We start from the raw sequence: 21,647 nt of genomic DNA, 5'->3' as shown, positions 1-21,647 counted from the left end.
CTCAAAATTTGTCCCAATAATGTGTTTTATAGGAAAAGGATCCAGTTCAGAACTAAATGTGTTGGATTTAATTGACATATTTCTTTAGTCTCCTTCAGTCTGAAGTAGTTCTTTATTCTTTCCTTGGCTTTCATGACCTTGATATTTTTGAAGATTAAACTCGTTGCCATCAAATTGATTCTAACTCATAGCAACCCTATAGGACAGAGTAGAACTGCCGCATAGGGTTTCCAAGGAACGGCTGGTAGATTTGAACTGCTGACCTCTTGATTAGAAGCTGAACTCATAACCATTGCACTACCAGGGTTACTTTTGAAGATTATAGACCAGGTATTTTGTAGAATGCCCCTCAATTTATATTTGTCTGGTGTTTCTTCCTTTTTAGATTAGTTTATGGATCTTTGGTGAGAATATCACAGAAGTGATGTATTCTTCTCATTGCGTCCTGCAAAACATTACACAATTTCTCTCGGTCATTGGTGATGCTCACTCTGATCACTTGATTACAATTGGGTTGGCTAGGCTTTTCCACTGTAAAGTTATTTTTTTATCCATTGTAAAATTAATGAACGTTTTATGGGAAGGTGCTTTGTTGCTATTAAAATATCCTATCCCTCAGCAAATGTTCAGTTTATTCATTTATTTATGTCAGTATGGACCCATGGTTTTCTATTATTTGGTGAGCTATAACCTGTTTCTATCATTTTTATATATATATATATATATATGTATACATATATACATATATATACATATATATATATAATAATTTTTATTTTGCTTTAGGTGAAAGCTTACAAATCGTCAGTCTCTCACACAAAAACCCATATACACCTTTCTACACACTTCCAGTTACTCTCTCCCCTAATGAGACAGCCCGATCTCTCTCTCCACTCTCTCTTTTCGTGTCCGTTTTGTCAGCTTCTAACCTCGTCCACGCTCTCATCTCCTCTCCAGGCAGGAGATGCCAACATAGTCTCAAGTGTCCACCTGATCCAAGAAGCTCACTCCTCACCAGCATCCCTCTCCACCCATTGTCCAGTCCAAACCACGTCTGAAGAGTTGGCTTCAGGAATGGTTCCTGTCCTGGGCCAACAGAAGGTCTGGGGACCATGACTACCAGGGTCCTTCTAGTCTCATTCAGACCATTAAGTCTGGTCTTATGAGAATTTGGGGTCTGCATCCCACTGGTCTCCTGCTCCCTCAGGGGTTCTCTGTTGTGTTCCCTGTCAGGGCAGTCATCGGTTGTAGCTGGGCACCATCTAGTTCTTCTGGCCTCAGGATGATGTAGTCTCTGGTTTATGTGGGCCTTTCTGTCTCTTGGGCTCCTAATCGCCTTGTGTCCTTGGTGTTTTTCATTTTTCTTTGATCCAGGTGAGTTGAGACCAATTGATGCATCTTAGATGGCTGCTTGCTAGCATTTAAGACCCCAGACGCCACTCTTCAAAGTGGGATGCAGAATGTTTTCTTAATAGATTTTATTATGCCAGTTGATGCAGATGTCCCCTGAAACCATGGTCCCCAGACCCCTGCCCCTGCTACGCTGGCCTTTGAAGCAATCAGTTTATTCAGGAAACTTCTTTGCTTTTGGTTTAGTCCAATTGTGCTGACTCCCCTGTATTGTGTGCTGTCTTTCCCTTCACCTAAAGTAGTTCTTACCTACTTTCTAATTAGTGAATACCCCTCTCCAACCCTCCGTCCCTCACCCCTCTTGGACCCACAAAAGAATGTTTTCTTCTCAGTTTAAACTATATCTCAAGTACTTGTAATAGTGGTCTTATGCAATATTTGTCCTTTTGCAACTGACTAATTTCACTCAGCATAACGCCTTCCAGGTTCCTACATGTTATGAAATGTTTCACAGATTCCTCACTGTTCTTAATCGATGCGTAGTATTCCATTGTGTGAATATACCATAATTTATTTACCCATTCATCCGTTGATGAGCACCTTGGTTGCTTCCATGTTTTTGCGGTTGTAAACAGTGCTGCAATAAACATGGGCGTGCATATGTTTGTTCTTGTAAAGGCTCTTATTTTTCTAGGATATATTTGAAGGAGTAGGATTGCTGGATCATATGGTAGTTCTATTTCTAGCTTTTTAAGGAAGCGCCAAATCAATTTCCAAAGTGGCTGTATCATTTGACATTCCCACCAGCAGTATATAAGTGTTCCAATCTCTCCACAGCCTCTCCAACATTTATTGTTTTGTGTTTTTTGGATTAATCCCAGCCTTGTTGGAGTGAGGTGAAATCTCATTGTAGTTTTGATCTGCATTTCTCTAATGGCTAATGATCGTGAACATTTCCTCATATATCTGTTAGCTACCTGAATGTCTTCTTTAGTGAAGTGTCTTTTCATATCTTTTGCCCATTTTTTAATTGGGTTATTTGTCTTTTTGCAGTTGAGTTTTTGCAGTATAATGTAGACTGTAGAGCTCAGACGCTGATGAGAAATGTCATAGCTAGAAACTGTTTCCCAGTCTGTAGGTAGTCTTTTTACTCTTTTGGTGAAGTCTTTGGATAAGCATAGGTGTTTGATTTTTAGGAGCTCCCAGTTATCTAGTTTTTCTTCTACATTCTTTATAATGTTTTGTATGCTGTTTATGCCATGTATTAGGGCTCCTAACATTGTCCCTATTTTTTCTTCCATGATCGTTATCGTTTTAGATTTTATAATTAGGTCTTTGATCCATTTTGAGTTAGTTTTTGTGCATGGAGAGAGGTATGGGTCTTGTTTCATTTTTTTGCAGATGGATATCCAGTTATGCCAGCACCATTTGTTAAAAAGACTGCCTTTTCCCCCATTTAACTGTTGTGGGGCCTTTGTCAAATATCAACTGCTCCTATGTGGATGGATTTATGTCTGGATTCTCAATTCTGTTCCATTGGTCCATGTATCTGTTGTACCGGTACCAGGCTGTTTTGACTACTGTGGCGGTACAACAGGTTCTAAAATCAGGTAAAGTAAGGCCTCCCACTTTGTTCTTCTTTTTCAGTAATGCCTTATTTATCCTGGGCCTCTTTCTCTTCCATGTGAAATTGGTGATTTGTTTCTCCATCTCATTAAAGAATGCCGTTGGGATTTTGCTCGGAATTGCATTAAATGTATAGATCGCTTTTGGTAGAATAGACATTTTTACAATGTTAAGTCTTCCTCTCCATGAGCAAGTTGTGTTCTTCCACTTATGTAGGTCTCTTTTGGTTTCTTGCAGAAGTGTACTGTAGTTTTCTTTGTATAAGTGTTTTACATCTCTGGTAAGATTTATTCCTATTTTATCTTCTTGGGGGCTACTGTCAATGGCATTGATTTGGTGATTTCCTCTTTGATGTTCTTTTTGTTGGTGTAGAGGAATCCAACTGATTTTTGTATATTTATCTTGTATCCTGATACTTTGCTGAACTCTTCTATTAGTTTCAGTAGTTTTCTTGAGAATTCCTTGGTTTTCTGTGTATAAGATCATGTCATCTGCAAATAGAGATACTTTGACTTTTTCCTTGCCAATTTGGATGCCCTTTATTTCTTTATCTAGCCTTAATTGCTCTGACTAGGACTTATTCAACTGCCAGCACCATGTTGAATAAGAGTGGTGATAAAGGGCATCCTTGTCTGGTTCCCGATCTCAATAGGAATGTTTTCAGGCTCTCTCCATTTAGGGTAATGTTGGCTGTTGGTATTGTCTAAATGCCCTTTATTATGTAGAGAAATTTTCCTTCTATTCCTATTTTGCTGAGCGTTTTTATCCTGAATGAGTGTTGTACTTTGTCAAATGCCTTTTCTGTATCAGTTGATAAAATCATGTGATTCTTGTCTTTTGTTTTATTTATGTGGTAGATAACATTAATTGTTTTTCTAATGTTGAACCATCCGTGCATACCTGGTATGAATCCCACTTGGTCATGGTGAATTATTTGTTCGATATGTTGTTGAATTCTATTGGCTAAAATTTTGTTGAGGAGTTTTGCATCTACATTCATGAGGGATAAAAAAAATATAGGTCTATAATTTTCTTTTCTCGTGGTGTCTTTACCTGGTTTTGGTATCAGGGATATGGTGGCTTCATAGAATGAGTTTGGTAGTATTCTGTCCTTTTCTATGCTCTGAAATACCTGTAGTAGTAGTGGTGTTAACTCTTCTCTCAAAGTTTGGTAGAACTCTGCAGTGAAACCGCCCAGAACAGGGCTTTTTTTTTTTTTGGGAGTTTTTCGATTACCTTTTCAATCTCTTCTTTTGTTATGGGTCTATTTAGTTGTTCTACCTCTGTTTGTGTTAGTTTAGGTAGGTAGTGTGTTTCTAGGAATTCATCCATTTCTTCTAGGTTTTCAAATTTGTTTGAGTATAGTTTTTCATAGTAATCTGATATGATTCTTTTAATTTCAGTTGGGTCTATTGTAATATTGCCCATCTCATTTCTTATTTGGGTTATTTGCTTCCTCCCCTGTTTTTCTTTTGTCAATTTGGCCAGTAGTTTATCAATTTTGTTGGTTTTTTTTTAAAAAACCAGCTTTTGGTCTTGTTAATTCTTTCAATTGGTTTTTTGTTTTCTATTTCATTTAGTTCAGGTCTAATTTTTATTATTTGTTTTCTTCTGGTGCCTGAGCATTTCTTTTGTTGCTCTCTATTTGTTCAAGTTGAAGGGAAAATTCTTTGATTTTGGCCCTTTCTTCTTTTTGGATGTGTGCATTTGTTGATATAAATTGGCCTCTGAGCACCAATTTTGCTGTGTCCTGGAGGTTCTGATAGGAAGTGTTTTCATTCTCATTGGATTCTGTGAATTTCTTTATTCCATCCTGAATGTCTTCTATAATTTAGTCTTTTTTGAGCAGGGTATTGTTCAGTTTCCAAGTGTTTGATTTCTTTTCCCTGCTGTTCATTTCCACTTTTATGGCCTTATGGTCAGAGAAGATGCTTTGTAGTATTTTGATGTTTTGGATTCTGCTAAGGCTTGCTTTATGACCTAATATGTGGTCTATTCCAGAGAATGTTCCATGTGCACTAGAAAAGAAAGTATAGTTGGTTGCTGTTGGGTAGAGTGTTCTGTATATGTCTGTGAGGTCAAATTGGCTGATTGTGGCATTTAGATCTTCCGTGTCTTTATTGAGCTTCTTTCTCGATATCCTGCCCTTCACCGAAAGTGGTGTGTTGAAGTCTCCTACTATTATTGTGGAGCTGTCTATCTCACTTTTCAAAGCAGATAGAGTTTGTTTTATGTATCTTGCAGCCCTGTCATTGGGTGCATCAATATTTAATATGGTTATATCTTCTTGGTGTATTATCCCTTTAATCATTATGTAGTGTCCCTCTTCATCCTTTCTGATGGATTTAACTTTAAAGTCTATTTTGCAGAAGTTAATATCGCCACTCCTGCTCTTTTTTGATTGTTGTTTGCTTGATATATTTTTTTCCATCCTTTCAGTTTTAGTTTGTGTCGCTAAGTCCACTGTGTGTCTCTTGTAGGCGGCATATAGATGGATCTTGTTTTCTAATCCATTCTGCCACTCTCTTGTCTCTTTATTGGTGCATTTAGTCCATTTACATTCAGGGTAATTATGGATAGATATGAATTTAGTGCTATCGTTTTGATGTCTTTTTTTCCGTGTTGACAGTTTCTTTTTTCCACTTGATTTTATATGCTGAGTAGGTTTTTTTGATATATTGTCCTTTCCTCATATTTGTTGTTGTTGATTTTGTTTCTGCTTAGTCTGTATTTTTCCCTTGTATTTTATTTTGATGAGTAGGATAATTTATCTCCTTTGTGGTTACCTTATTATTTACCCCTATTTTTTAAATTTAAAACTAACTTTTATTTCTTTGTATCACCGTATCTTCCTCTCCATATGGAAGGTGTATGATTACATTTCTTAGTTCCTCTTTATTATTTTAATGTTGTCTTCTTTTATATAATAACATTGCTGTTATCCTGTGTTGGGCTTTTTTTTTTTTTAAATCTTGCCTTTTTTTTTTTTTTTTTAATTTTCCTGTCTGGGTTGACTTCTGGTTGTTCTGCCCAGTGTTCTAGTCTTGGGTTGATACCTGGTATTATTGATTTTCTAACCAAAGAACTCCCTTTCGTATTTCTTGTAGTTTTGGGTTGGTTTTTACGAATTCCCTCAACTTGTGTTTATCTGGAAATGTCTTTATTTCACCTTCATATTTAAGGGAAAGTTTTGATGGGTATGTGATTCTTGGCAGGTAATTTTTAAAATATGTCATCCCATTGCCTTCTCACCTGCATGGTTTCTGCCGAGTAGTCCGAGCTTATTCTTATTGGCTCTCCTTTGTAGGTGACTTTTCTTTTATCCCTTGCTGCTCATGTAATTGTCTTCTTATCTTTGGTTTTGGCAAGCTTGATAATAATATGTCTTGGTGACTTTCTTTTAAGATCTACCTTATGTGGAGTTTGACAAGCATCTTTGATAGATATCTGTTCATGTTTCACAATATCAGGGACGTTTTCTGCCGACAAATCTTCAACAGTTTTCTCTGTGTTTTCTGATATCCCTCCCTGTTCTGGTACTCCAGTCACTCTTAGGTTATTTCTCTTGATAAAGTCCCACATGATTCTTAAGGTTTCTTCATTTTTTAAAATTCTTTTATCTGATTTTTCTTCAAATGTATTAGTGCCCAAGTGATTTATCTTCGAGTTCAGAAATTCTAGCTTCTACTTGCTCAGTTCTGCTCCTCTGACTTTCTATTGAGTTGTCTAATTCTGTAATTTTATTGTTAATCTTCTGAATTTCTGATTTCTGTCTATGGATTTTTCCAGCTTATTAAACTTTTAATTATGTTCCTGAATAATCTTTCTAATTTCTTTAGTTGCTTTATCTGTGTGTTTCTTGGTTTGTTCTGCGTATTGCCTCATTTCCTTCCTGATGTCTTGAAGGATTCTGTATATTAAGCTTTTGTATTCTGCATCTGGTAATTCCAGGAATGCAGTTTCATCTAGAAGATCCCTGGATTCTTTGTTTTGAGAGCCTGTTAAGGTGATCATGGTCTGTTTCTTTATGTGACTTGATATTGACTATTGTCTCTGAGCCATCTATAAGTTATTGTATTAGTTTATGCTTGCTTACTGTGTTGTAGCTGCTTGCTTTGTTTTGTTTTGGTATACCCCTGTGGGTTGCTTGAGTGAGCTGGCTTGATTATTTTCACCTTTGGAGCTCTGGTGTCCTGTCACCAGCTGGCTAGAGCTGTTATCAGGTATATCAGTCTAGGAGTCCATTCAGTTTTCTCATATACATTCAGCTCAGATTTCCAGGTAGCTGGCATCAAGTGCGTGGTACGGGCTCTGTCCTACAGTCTTAGAGGGACAGGGGTGATTGGCGTATCTACCGGTATCTGATTGCATCAGGGGGTCATGCTCTGAACAAGGCAGGGGTCTGAGAACCGAACCCCAAGTGTCTCTGAGGAAAATGTGTCTCTGTTCCCTAGAGCGTGCTGGGGGGTGGGTTCTGCAAAGGGACCATGGGCACCCAAAGTTTTTGGTTGTAAGGACTGGGAGGTACCAGTTATCTTTGGACCCCTGTCGTGGGTGGCTGGGTGACCTGAGTGGAGCTACCAGTCCTTATGTCCCTGATGTGGGTAGGTGAGGACCTTGTTTAATAGGCAAAGCAATGTCAGACATCAAACACCCACCTCTCCGCCGCACAGCTGAAATTGTTGGAGTTTGCCAACAAGGGCCTATTCTCCCAAAATAGGCCCACACAGGTCCATGCAGCAGGGAAAGGTGCTCAAGGTCCATGGACGGTTTATGCCTGGACAGGAGCCGCTTCTGTCCTGAGCTCCCCTGGTTAATGGAGCTAGCAAATTATCTTTTCCCTCTAGTTGCAAATTTTTTCTTTCCCCAAGGCCGGGAGGATGGCTCTAGGTGCTCACCAGGGTCTATCTCAGGCCTAGGGTTTCAGCCGCTGAAGCTGGCTTGGGGGTAGTTGTGGGGGGGCATGGTAAAATATACGCAAGTACTTAGCTTTTGCTGGGAACGCCCTTCTCCTCAGGTTTCAGAGGTGTGAGTGGGCTGCGTGGCTGGCTGCTTCTCCCTGAGGAAACTGTTCTGGGGGAATGGTGCCTGATGGTTCCCCGTGACTCAGGTCCGGTAACTCCTCTCCACTTCTCAATGGCCTCTACCTCCTCCTACCCCTCAGTTCATTGTCTAAGCTTGCCTTTGATGCTCAGAGCTCCCAGCTTGTCACAGATATACTCGTTTCATTTGTTTTTTTTTTTGGTCTTTGTTGTAAAGAGGGCTCACCAGAAGCGTCTGTCTATTCTGCCATCTTGGCTCCACCTCCTCTATCATTATATAGTTTGATTCTTAAATTGTTGACTCAGCTTTGGTCAGTGGGAGCTCTTTTAAGCTGGTTTTTCTGTGTCTTTGACATGTCCCTATTACTCTTTGAGCACATTCTTACTTGGTGGCATAGTAAGTTGTTCCAGGTTCATTTTGTACTTTCCGTGCCCTAGACCTGGAACCAGGTATTTCTTCAAGGAGCCATATTTTCTTTTCATGTAGAATAGTATTTAGAAACCAAAATGTCTGCATTTTTTCAGTGAATGATTAATGGACATATAACACACTTGTGGCATACAGCTGAAGACATGCTTGTTATTGTTAGGTGCCGTTGAGTCAGTTCTGACTCATAGCGACCCTGTGTACAACAGACCAAAACATTGCCCAATCCTGTGCCATCCTTACAATTGTTGTTATGCTTACGCCTGTTGTTGCAGCCACTGTGTCAGTCCATGTTGTTGAGGGTCTTCTTCTTTTTCGCTGACCCTCTATTTTACCAGGCATGATGTTCTTCTCCAGGGACTGCTACCTCCTGATAACATGTCCAAAATAAGTGAGATTTAGTCTCACCATCCTTGTTTCTAAGGACCATACTGGTTGTACTTTTTCCAAGACAGATTTGTTCATTTTTTTGGTAGTCCGTGGTGCATAGAGGTAGTTTTTTAGCTCAGATATATATATGAAGGAGTCGTTGGGCAGTGTAGATGGTTAATATGCTTGTCTGCTAATCTAAATGTTAGAAGTTCAAGTCTATCCAGAAGTACCTTGGAAGAAAAGCCTGGCTATCAACTTCTAAAAAATCAGCCATTGAAAACTCTCTTTAGCACAGTTCTATTCTAATATACGTGGGTTTACGAAGAGTCGGAATAGACTTGCAGGCAACTAACAACAATCAAACATTCAGAGGAATTTAGATAATTTAAATAGGAAACTTTTATGTTCCTTAGACAAGCTTGCACAAAGAAACATGATAGGAATGCTCATAGCAGCCTTGGTTGTAGTAGTGACAAACTGAAAATGACTCACGGCTATTGGCAGGAAAATTTATGAGCAGGTTGTGGTCTGTTGTCCATTGAGGTGTGTATTATTTAAAATGAATGAAGTAGAACCTGGATGAAGGCAGATTGCAGAAGAAGCTGAAGAGTGTGATGCCATTTATGTAAAGTGTAAAACATATAAAACAATGTCTTAAATATATGTTTAGCTATGTGTACACATGAAGGAAAAGTCTAAATGACGCATGGGAATGATAACTGTGAATTCAAGGTAGTGATTACTCTAGGGGAGTAACAGTGATCCTGTCTAGGCAGCTTCTTCAGTTTTGGAAATGTTGTATTTCTTAAAGTATGTTTGCTACGTAGTTAAACTATTTTATACCTTTCTGTGTGTCAAGTATCTCGTAAGAAATTTTTAAAAAGGAAATAATAAAAGATTTAAAAATGAAGATAACCAAAGGGGAGGGGGGGAAGAAAGTAAAAGAACCTTAGGGAATTTTCTTGAGCAAGCACAGCCGTAGCTGAGAGAGGCATACGCACTTGGGTTTCTGCCTTGTTCCTGCAGATAGAGAAATTGATTTGTGGATTAATCTAGGTATCTAGACCTTTCTCTGTCTTCACAAAGCAGTCAAGTCATAATATCCTTTCATGGGAAGACTGCTAATCTTAAGGAAATTAATACTCACAGAGATTAAGTAACAGTGTAAATAAATGTTACTTGCCTAGGATGGTACGGTTACTAAGTAGCAGATTTGGTTCTTTATGCCTTCCACCCTTTTTTTAAAAGCACTTACCATCTGATACTCTTTTGGGTGAGGGATTGGCAAAGGGTCTGTCCTTCCCTTGGAATATAAGCTCCACAAGACCCAGACTTTTTTCCTCTGCTGTATTCTCAGTGTCTATCTCTAGGATAATGTCTGATGCCCAGTAGGTGCTCAGTAAATATTTGTTACAGGATTTGAGTAAAGGATACCTTAAAACTGATTTGGAATTGTTTTTGGTCATTTATTTTCAATGCTATTGCTATTATTATTGTTAACTCTTATTTATATTCTGAGAACTTGCTTGAATTTCACGAGACCATGTTAAGTCTGAGCCCAAAAGTTTTATCTAGCAAATTTTTCGGTTTTAAAGGGCATGGCAGTTCTGCTCTGTAGTGACCTCCAGCAGTAGATAGGAGATACTACTAAGCATCACAGCTAACTTGGGTTGTTTTTCCCTATATTCACATCTGTGTGTATTAAAAAGGAGGAAGAAATTTACATTAGATTTTTTTTTTAGCAATCACTGTCACACAAGTTTTTACAACACAACAGATTCCTATAGAAGAAGTTTGTCTTTTTGTGCTAAAGGAAATGTTCTCTATCTTGATTGTGGTGGTAGTTGTTACACAACTGTGTACTTTTATCAAAACTAATCAAAAGTATAAATAGGTGATTTTTATTATGTCTAAATTATATATCAATAAAGCTGATAAAAAGACAAACCTACTATAAAAAACCAAAAGTTAAAACTTGTTTTTGAAGAAGGATAAGAAGACAAAGGGTTTTTAAAGAAACAGGTCTTATTTCAAAAGATATTAACATTCATTATGTATGTTGGTTTTGGTGCTGGAATATGATGGGGAATCTTTTTGACAAAAATTACACTATTTTAAAATGAATTGTGGCTCTCGTTATATGCTTTTTGGTTTTCTCTCTTTGTATCTTTCTCTCTTTCTCTTTTTTTAAGCAGCATTTTCCCAGCTCAGCTCACACTTGACTGAACACACTGATCGATGATGATCTGGGGATTAACTAAGCCTTCTCATTTCCTGCTTTTCATTTCTCCTCTCCAGCAGCCAGTGGGCCTTTGTTGTCTGGCATGTGGACTGAGATAAGCTGTCAGGGCATGTTTGTATTAGAAAAATGGTTATAGATGGAACAGTTAGAAATATGCTAACAGGTATTGAAGTTACAGTCTTTGTTTTGGTTTACATTAAAAGGAGAGAAGAAAAAATAATGAAGACATTTAAAATAAGTCAGGCTATTTTCCATAAATTGAAGTAGAAAAACATAACTTTTTAGTGTTCCCACTGATTTTCCCCTTTCTTATCCAACTTATTTGAATTTGTTTATTGGCATGTTGAGAATATTTACTAGCTGTAATTGGGTTCCTGTTACTATGCATGCTGACTTTACTTAAATCAGTTATAACTTCTAAGTCTATATCTCTAGTGCTCCTTACGTGCAAATACTTACTCAGTTCTAAAGATCTTTGTGCTGTTAAAAGGTATTTTATTTAACTGTGTTATCAGCTGTATAGTTTTGCAGTTTAATTCAGAAAGCAATAGTACAAAATGGTTATCACTTAGAGAGGGAGATCCATAGAAAATAGGTATGTGTCTCTTTGTAAAAGATGATGAGTCATATAATATTGTAAGCTAAATGCTTTTTTTTTTTTAAGAGTTGATTTTGTTTAATGTTGCCAGTTTTCACAGGCTGGGAGCAGGACCGTTTCTGAAATAACCACAAAGCTGTCTGGAATTGTAGATTACTAAATAAAGTTACACACATTGCTTTTTTTCCTGCATGCTTTTAGCTTAATAGATTCACCATTGTTTTAGAGTATACCTGTGTAGTGCAGTCTAGTGCATACTTGTTTCAGTCATACTCTGAATGTTTCTTGACATTATGAGCTCCAAGTTTAGAAAGAAAATACCTTAAATTTGAAATGAGAGACGTCTTACCTAGATTTTCTTCCCTTGGTTGTTTAACTTGTTGCTCACTACTGGAGCACTTGATTGTTTATGTGCAAATAAAATCATTAATTTTAAAATATTATGTCACTTTTAAATGAATTTGTGCTTTAAAATTTCTAGTCATGGCTCTATTTAGGAAGCATGCTTACGTGCTTACCTTGTTGAACTACCAAGTCTGAGAGGGCAGCACCAGTCTGTATATGCAGCATGTTGACTTTATCCCTAGAGCCACGGTTCTCAAGTGTGGATGTGGGGTCTGTGGAGTCACATTATTCCATAATAATACGAAGACATCATTTTCTTTTCACTCTGATTCTCTCGTGAGTGTACAGTGGAGGTTTCCAAAGGCCAAATGATGTATATGATCTGTCTCAACAGATTGCAGAAACAGATGGGAGTGTTGTTTTCTTAAGCTAAACAAAAAAAGAGATTAGTGATAATGTATTACTCATTTTCTAAATTTTGTGTTTTAAAAATTATAGTTATTTGTGTTATAATCACTGTGTTAACATGCTGGGGTGGTTGTTGGTTGCCATTGATTGAATCAGTTCCAACTCATCATGACTGACCCCACGTGTGCAGAATAGAACTGCTTTGTAGGATTTTCAAGGTGGTGTCCTTTCTGAAGCAGATCACCAGACCTGTCTTCCGGAGCAGCCTCGGGATAGGTTCAAACTGCCAGCATTTCAGCTAGTAGTCAAACTCTTAACCGTTTGCTGTACCCATGTAGCGTTTATTATTGTTATTTTTTTAAATTAATAAATACCTGTTAAGCCCATTGCCTTCAAGTCAATTCTGACTCATAGCGACCCTATAGGACAGAGTAGAGCTGCCCCATAGGGTTTCCAAGGAGTGGCTGGTGGAGTTGAATTGCTGACCCTTTGGTTAGCAGCCTGAGCTCTTCGCCACTGCACCACCAGGTCTCCTTTAAATTTTTTTTTCATATTTTATTTTCCAGTGCAGTAAATATCGATAGATATAATCCATATAAACAAAAGCTCTTTGGACTTCTCAGTAATTTTTAAGTGTAAGGAATCCGTGGACTAAGAAGTTTGAGAACCAGTTCCACAAAGCCTATGCTGATTCAATGACATTGTTTTCAAGATATTTCAACATCAGTTTTTAATAGCAAAGCCTCTGATGTATCTTTAATCGTTAGTAATTTTTATTTTTAAAATAATGCGATGGCTAAGTTCTATTTGTGAAACATCGTAGAGAGTTTTGGTAACCTACAGCCCAGATTTTCCCCCACCTTTCTTAAGCTTCCTGTTTGTTCCGACATTGGAGCCTACCATTGCTGTGTAGTAGAGCTCTCTGGCCTCCCTGCCAATGTCGTGTATAAAACATCATTAACGCCTTCAAAACAAGAGAAACCACTCAACCGCCACTGCTGTCACCGAACGACAACCAAAAGTATTGCAAAGGTGTCACATTTTATAGTATTTGGGCTTGATTTTTTTTAAAAGAAGAAACTTAATGGACTCTTGGCACAGGTTTTTACTGAATATAGGGATTAAGAAGAATTCGGCAGATTCTTGATGGCAGTGGGTTTGGTTTTTTCTGGTTTTGGTTTTCTTTTTGGGAAATCCTTTGAACCAAATAAAAATTTGTGTTAATGGATTTATCTGATCTAACGACCATAGCTGCTGGAAAGAATATTGGCTTTTAGAAGGGGATTCAGTTTGAGTTTGGGCAGCAGATTTGGGGATCCAAATATAGGATCTTCATTTTTAAACCTGTTAAATTTTATCTTGCTGACATGACCCTTCTATCCAGCCATTGGAAACCTTTTAAAGTCCTGTTTCTGACATTTAGTGTTTTCATCAGGATGTTGTACGCCGTGGTGTGTGTGGGAAGTTACAGGAATGCTCTTTATTTTGGTACATTTGTCCATGTCCTAAGGCCCACATTAAATATAGCTTACCTTTGTGTGTGACGAAAACCCATTATTCTGTATGAGGACAAGGACAGCAAAGGTTACCGAATTACTCAGCCTCCTGTTTACAGGAGATGCCAAGAGGTAGGAATTTTCCCAAGGCTACACCTGTACTCATTTTTGGTTTCTCTACTGCAAACACAGAAATCACTTGTCTGAAAATTGCAGTGTTCATAAAGACTGTAATCCTAGGTAGGAAACACCTTAATAAGTTATTACTCCACAGTTAGCAATTAGAGAGGATTTAGTTGACATGTACCTTTTTGGTGCTACCAAAATATTCAGATTGATTTTTATCCAGGTTAAACTGTAAACATAATTAAACAAAAAGTAGAAGTTTAGCAAACAAGATACCATCAAGAAACAGTGATTTTGAAAATCATTTCACATCATTAGAGCCTGTGTTTCAGCACATTTTTAGTTGCATCATCTTTCTGGGGATTTGTATGTAACCAGTTGTTTGCACATCTTGGTTGTAAACAGTGTAACAGATCATCTGCCCTCCCAGAGTTCCACCTTCATGCTTCACCATTTAATACAAGGCAATTTCAGTCCTCTTACATAGTCCCAGATGCTGATGCAAACTCTTGAAAATAGTATGTTGGATTGAGTGCTACTCATAGGTTTTGAAAATGAGCCTGTAACCTTGATTCTAGAGCCTAGAAGCAGTAAGTAGCTTATCAAATGGATGTGGTCTGTTTCCTTCATCTGTTTATCTTTTAAAAAGGATTCATTATGCTAGTTCTGAGTAGACTCTTGGAAAGTTCCAGGTTACGTCCATTTGGAAATGCCAATAAATGTTAAGCAGCCCCTGAACAGGATCCATGTCCGTTTTATTCTGTTTAAGGAATTTAAATTAAAACTCAAGTGGGATGAGCCCTGGGAGGGAGATATGTCGGGTCCCACCACGATCGTAGCTCTACCATGTCCGTTCACTCAGCATTGGACAGTGCCTGTAAAGGGTAACTCTTGGATGTTTTGATCCTTTCAGGCCCACTTGCGCACATAAACATACTTGGGAAAGTTTGATGGGGTGTTTTAGGACAATACAAGATGCTTTGTTTATTTGATGGCAATAGGAAATTTCATCACCCTCACTCCCTGTCCTCCTTTCTCAAATGAAAGGGAACAAACTGTGTAGTTAATGTCTAAGTACGTTAAAGAGATAAGTACATGGTAGTGTGATTATTTCTAGGGGATATTTCAAAGTCCTTTCTTCTGTTTTGAGAACAAGACTATGGAGTTGGTTATTTTGGCTCTCTCTCTGACCTCTTGGCATACATACCCATGTCAGAGCAGAACTCTGGGATAGGTGGACCTTGATGACCTGAGCCCTGGTGGCACTAATTTTGTTTTGATCAGTAATGGCTACAAAGCTATATAGATAAAGATTAAAAAACAACAACAAAATAACCTGTTGCTGTCTAGTTAGTTCCGACTCCTGGCAACCCACTGTGTTAGAGAGTAAAACTGTTCCATGGGATTTTCTTGGCTGTGATATTTACTGAAGTAGATCTCCAGGCTTGTCTTCTGTGGCACTGCTGGGTGTGTTTGAACACCAATGTTTCGGTTAGTTGAGTGCAAACCCTTTCTACCACCCAGGACAAAAAATTGGGTAAAGATGATCCTCTGACTGATAAGGAAAGCTTAGTTTAGATTGGCCTGTTCAGATAGTGCCTGAAGTAATCTTTGACCTCAAAAGAAGAATAATCTTTGACCGCATCATCTGTTCCTGCCCTCTTCTGCCAGAGTCAGGAATGACTGAAGCCATTAAACACTGCTCTCTCAAGGACTTAGTGAGAGTAATATACCCCCGGTAGAGCATTGGTGTGTATTCTGTCTCCTTTGCCTTGTTTTTCCGTAGTCTACCTTCATCAGTTATCTAATTCTCAATGTTTAATTTCCGTTCTGAATTTTTTAATTCTCAATGCTGTCGTCTAACATTCAAGGCTTTTCTGGAATTTTCCCTATTCTGCTCCCACACCCATGTTTAGGTTCTTTTTTCTAAGCTAATGTAGGCGCGGGCTTTGTTCTCTATTACACTCTCCAGAACCCCAGGCCAGGGCTGTGGAAGACTTGATAATTGGATGCAGAAAGGGCTTCTTCCTTTTAGTGCAGCACCACCCCTGGGAAACACATCAGATGTAGATGCGCGCACGCATTTGCTGGTTTTGCTTAGCTCTGGTGTGCCCCCTCACTGTAATCTTTCTTTTTTTTTTAAGATAAAATTGTGGGAAATTATTTACTTCCCAGTGGGCCCTGCTCTGTATTCAGAATACACCCCAGGGTGCCTTCACATGAGAAGCTTCTTACCACTTACCTCTTTGTTCCAAATTCTGTTTTAAAGCAAGTCATTTGTAAACACTTTGATCTTTATGCAACCATACATTTATATCACTAGTAAATAATGAGACGTATTTGTGAGAAATACTTGACATGCTTCTAGAATTATTGTAAAAGTTAAGGTACTTTCCCCAATTTCCTACAGGATTTATTTGGTTGTATTGCTATTACTAGCTTAATTTTGGATCTGAGAAAAGCAAAACCTGTGGGAGACTACTTATATTCTGACTCATCTCTTCATCTATAAAAGAATGAGAGTAATGTCCAACATTTGTTGAGAGCCAATCCATTGTACTTATATTAATTTATTTAATCCTCACAACCTAGTGGGGTTGTAGAGACTATTGTTTTTTCCCTTGTTTTATGTGAGAAAATTGAGGCTTGGAGAGGGTAAATTATTCGCCCAGAGTTACATAGCTTTCTTAGTAACTTGCCAAGCAATATTGAAACCCAGGTGGTTTGGGTTTAATAAAATCACCCCTAAGTACCTTTTGGGTACTTATCAGTGATTTTGAGCAAGTCTTTGTGTATTAGAGAGGAAGGTGAAGGTTTCTTGTGGTTAACGTTTGAGGAATGCACCGTGTCTCAGGTGGATTTGGTGTGTTTACTGGGAGAGGAGATACTCTGTTCCCTTCAGCTGCTCCGCAGTGTAGCAGCAATCAACTTCCATGGAAGTAGCCTTTTGTTTTTCCTCCTAGAAGATGACATTTTAATATTTTAGACATTAGGGTGGTAGTGTTTGCTAATGCCATTGTGTTGGTATAGAGAAAATGTGAGGGGCCCTTCCCCCATTTTATCTACGTCAACTTATAAGAATAGAAAGAGAACATGGAAATCATCTTGTATCCCTTTGCTTTTCAGAGGGTTAGGTGACTTCACCAAGGTCACTCCCAGTGCACTAGTGTTGTACGTAGGACTAGAATCCTATAGATTATCTGGTTTTAGTCCAGCACTCTCAGAGACAACATACTTCTACCTTTACAGATGGTTAAGCTTTAATTTACTGGCCTATTTATTTAGGAAAATTTTGCTTATTAGAGCTATTTAAATTTGTTCAAAACTTTTGTTTCGTGTGTTTAGTCTGAAGGCTTGTTTCTAACACAATGCTGCCACTCCCTGGTTATTGGGCAGTACTGCATTAGGAAATCCAGTAGTCCTGCAATTGTCTTTGTAAAGTCTAATATTGAGAGTCATAAATCTAGGTACAGATAAATCAGAGCAGTAATTTCTTTGTATGTGATCAATAAGTGCCTGGGTCCTAAGGTAGCAGAAACGCTATACTTCAGAATCACTGACTTGATTCTGAAAAGTAGACACTGTACAGTTGCCAGTTACTGCACCTAAAAGGCATTCTGTTGCCCGTCAGGGTTTCAGACATCTTAATTGTGTTGCAGAAATCAAGTATAGATTTTAGAACATTGCTGATAGGACTGCAAATAGATCTGAATTCCTGTGTGCCCAAGTAAGTAATTCATCACCGTGAGCATTGAAGGATTCCTGGTAGCTGGATGAGTAGAGATCACTATCTTCTCTTGAAAGAGTCTATGTTCTGGTAAAAAAATAACTCCTACAGTTTTCAGCAAAGGTCTTGACATATTTCTGTGAAGCACTGTTTACAATCACTTACTAACAGAAAATAATCTTCTCTTGAGTATCTATTCAGTTTCAGTCTTTGCAATTCTTGCAGTAGTCCTTTTAGGTAGGTTTCAGTATCCTCATTTTACAGAAAATGAACCCAAGACTTGCCAAATCTTAGTAACTTGCCCAGAGTCACAGAATCAGGAAGTGGCAGTGCTGGGATTTGGATCACGGCAGGCTTTCCCGCATTCTGTCCAGTACCGGTAGTCCACGTTCCTAGTTCCTACTCTGTAGTGCTTGAACCAGGTTTGGGTCGTCACAACTGAGGGTAGGGTGTGTGCCACTGATGTTTAGTGGTAGAAGCCAGGGATACTGCTAAACATCCTACAGCGCACAGGACAACAACAGAGAATTATCTGGCCCAAATGTCAGTGCTGAGGTTGAGACAGTATATTAGACAGTATATTTTATTCAAGTAAGTTTATCCCCAAACACCCCAAACAAACACTGCCTCCTACCCATGTTAGTATCTTTCTATGATGAGTGTTCTCATACTGGTCTTGGTCTTTATCATTCTATCAGGGAAAGAAAATGTAGCCTTCTAGCCGCTGGCCCTTGTCTGGATTTTTTATTTCTCATTTTCTCTGTGTTTGGTTGACAGTGCAGTTAGAAGATCCCAGTTGTCCTTTTTAAGCTCACTATTTTTTTTTTTTGATGGGCTAGACTACACCTGGGATCCAGGTTCTTCCCACCCTCCCCCAATGCGTTTTCCTGGCTGCAAGCCGCTGGACCGTGTGGCTCTCTGGATATGTCTTATACTTTGTCGCTACCTCTTTCTCCAGTCTTCTTGTTTGCCCAGAAAGAACCCATTGAAATCTTTCTAATTGTTTTCAAACCCCAGGTCGTGTATTACCTCCTCCGTAATCCCCAGCTGGAAGTATTTACTCCTTTCTCTAAACTCCTACGCAGTAACATTTATCCTATTTATTTAACGTACTAGTCTGCCCACTTCTTTCCATCTACAGTATAAACAGTGTAGAATAATTTTTTGTCATTAAAATTTTTGGTATAAAAGTGCATAATGAATAAAAATTCAAGAGTACTCATTGTGTAGAATTATTCTTTGTATAAGGAGCCCAGGTGATGCAGTGGTTAAAGTGCTCAGCTGTTAACTGAAAGATGGGCAGTTCAAACCCACCAGCAGCTCCTTGGTAGAAAGATGTGGCAGTCTGCTTCCGTAAAGATTCACAGCCTTGGAAACCCTATGGGGCAGCTCTGCTCTGCTCTGTAGGGCTGCTATAAGTTAGAATTGACTCAGTGGCAGTGGGTTTATTCATTGTATACACTCCATTTTATTAAAACCAGTGATGATGCCCTATTTTTGTAGACTTGCCTATTTGACACAGTTAATTGCAAAGTTAGCATCTTGGTGTGTACAATATTTAACTTGGGTTAGCATTTTTCACATTTGAGTTCAGTAAAGAATTTTAACAGTTGTTGTCTTTCTGGTTCATTAAATGGCTTAAATATTTTAGCTAGCGAAGGTTTTTTGAGCATTCCTGGTCTTTTATTGAAGAGCATGACCTCTCATTAAGCAGGAAGTGTCTTCCTTCATTAATGCAGACTCTTGAAATATTTTAGGATTTAGCCATCTCCTTTATAAAAATGAGGATTTTTCTTTCTTTTTTTTTTTTAAATTTTAGCTTTTCTACCAGTTGACTTGTGATGAGAAGGTAGAGGCTACTAAGAGGAATGATATTGCACTCACCTTGAGGACATCTGTAGAGACCCCCACCAGGGTTGGAAAAATACTTTATGAAGGCCTGAGAAATCTCAGTGCACTGCCATACTAAAATGTTTCACAAACAGGTGCGCAGACATGATCTACATCAGGCTGTAGAACCAAAGCTTTCCAGTGGAAGGTCAATGCGCGATCACTTATGTCTTTGAATGTACTGGTGGCAGAGTTAATTTTCAGGGGGATAAAACAGTTAAGTGCCCCATAAACATTTCTGGTACCCTGATCATCATCGAGTTCTTCATTCATTCACAAACATTTATGTAGAAGGTGTTCTGTTCTTTGGAGATCCCAGGATAAATAAGGCAGAGTCCTTACACTGTGAAGTCGCGGTACCATCATCATGACCACCCATGGTCTGCAGTTACGCTAGTTTGCCATAGTAGCAGTAACTGCCAGGTTCTGTGGCATTAAAGTAGAGGGAGAATCTGATTCAATCTGGGTGGTAGGCAAACCTTGGAGAGGAGATGACTTTGTGCCAGACCTTCCTGGGCAAGTTCCTTTTGGCTTATTGTTCTTAATGAGCCTTGATGACATGCTAAAACATTTTATAAATACATACCAAAATGATTAAGATAAAAAAAAAAAAAGATAAAGGGAAGATATATTCATGTCATTATGTAGTTGATGGTAAATTTAAAAATACAATATTGAATGAATCAGTTAATCAAACTGGAGAGATGTACAGATTTAAGTATGGTAAACGTACTTTCCTGAAATACAAGCAACTTTGAGGGGTGGGGTCAGAGGGGTGCTGTGGCTAGAATTTTTATTTTAGTAAAATTTGATCGCGTAATTAACTTATGTATTTTTGTGGTCCTGACGGTAATTGTGTGTCTCCCTTTCTGCCTATCCTCCTGTTTCCAGGGGCTTTTGATCATGGGTGTGGTATGCATCACTGGGCACTTGAAATCCTGTTCCTAATGCTGTTAGATTTTCCTTTTCAGAGTAAGAGGGACCATCTACTCATGAACGTCAAATGGTACTACCGTCAGTCTGAAGTTCCCGATTCTGTGTATCAGCATTTGGTTCAGGATCGACATAATGAAAACGGTAAACGTTTCCTTCTGCTCTTTGCTTTTTAAGGTTTGGGCAAAGTCTGAAAACAGATATTCATTACAAGGAGATAAACCACTATGATAAATTTCCTCTGATAAAAGCTTTTTATAAATAACTACATAGTTGGCCTGTTCATTTTCCCAAGTTCATTATTTTTGCTTTGCTTTTTTAAAATCCCTGAACGTGTACTAATAGTGCCTTCCTCTTAAACTTAGAGTAGAAATAACAGTAATTTTATTTTTTGTTCCTTTCTCTCACCTAGTGATGATCAAATGATGTTTTAAACCCTGTAGGATTGTATTTTATTTCCTTTTCCGTAATCTGTAGTCAGGGTTGTGAACTTCAGTTTTTATAGCAAAGCTTTCTGAATCATGTTTAAAAATTTAATTTGAGGTCCTAGAGTTTCAGAACAATAGGATGGTAGGTATTTCAGAGCAACTCATTTTTTTTCTTCCTCTGACATTGTAGTTTCTCCTCAGTAACCTTACTGACAAAGGAGGTATGTATTACGTTTGTTCATATGTGTAATAGTTCCATTTTATTGATTATTGAGAGGTGCTAGGCCTCATGCTAGATGATTCTTACTTGTCACTTCTTAATGATATGAATTTGTCATTCCCAGTTCTAGGTGAGGCAATGGAGGCTTGCAGAGGCTTAAGGGACTTGGCAAGGCTCCTCCTTTCCTAAGTGTTGGCATCACCCAGTGTTGGGATCCAGCTCTCTGGGCCCATGATGCCTCTCTCTTTCTACTCTCCTGTATAGCCTTCGGTGATATGTTTTAAGTCAACACACCAGTAATCAGCACAGTTTTGAAGAATGATGTTCTTTTGTACCTTACCAGCTTTTTTTCTTCTCTGAAACTATAAAATTTTCTGTTAAAATAGTTAAATTTTGGCTCCATGTTATAATGAGTAC

At 38.3% G+C, this 21,647-nt stretch overlaps 1 protein-coding gene across 22 annotated transcripts in view; it reads left to right on the top strand.

Annotated features, from left to right (window-relative positions):
* The window catches only part of RERE (arginine-glutamic acid dipeptide repeats), a 473,241-nt gene that overhangs the window by 246,954 nt on the left and 204,640 nt on the right, over positions 1 to 21,647 (top strand). For all 22 annotated transcript variants that reach the window (XM_064281204.1, XM_023552093.2, XM_064281194.1 and 19 more), the window contains one exon: positions 20,621 to 20,726. In XM_064281204.1, coding sequence (XP_064137274.1) covers positions 20,621 to 20,726 — 106 coding nt within the window. The remainder of the gene's footprint in view (positions 1 to 20,620; positions 20,727 to 21,647) is intronic.

This window comes from Loxodonta africana, chromosome 3, assembly GCF_030014295.1.
Source record: "Loxodonta africana isolate mLoxAfr1 chromosome 3, mLoxAfr1.hap2, whole genome shotgun sequence".
In the NCBI taxonomy this organism is placed as follows: Eukaryota; Metazoa; Chordata; class Mammalia; order Proboscidea; family Elephantidae; genus Loxodonta; species Loxodonta africana.
Note: the sequence above shows the minus strand (reverse complement) of the source record. Positions and strands in the feature narration are given on the sequence as shown.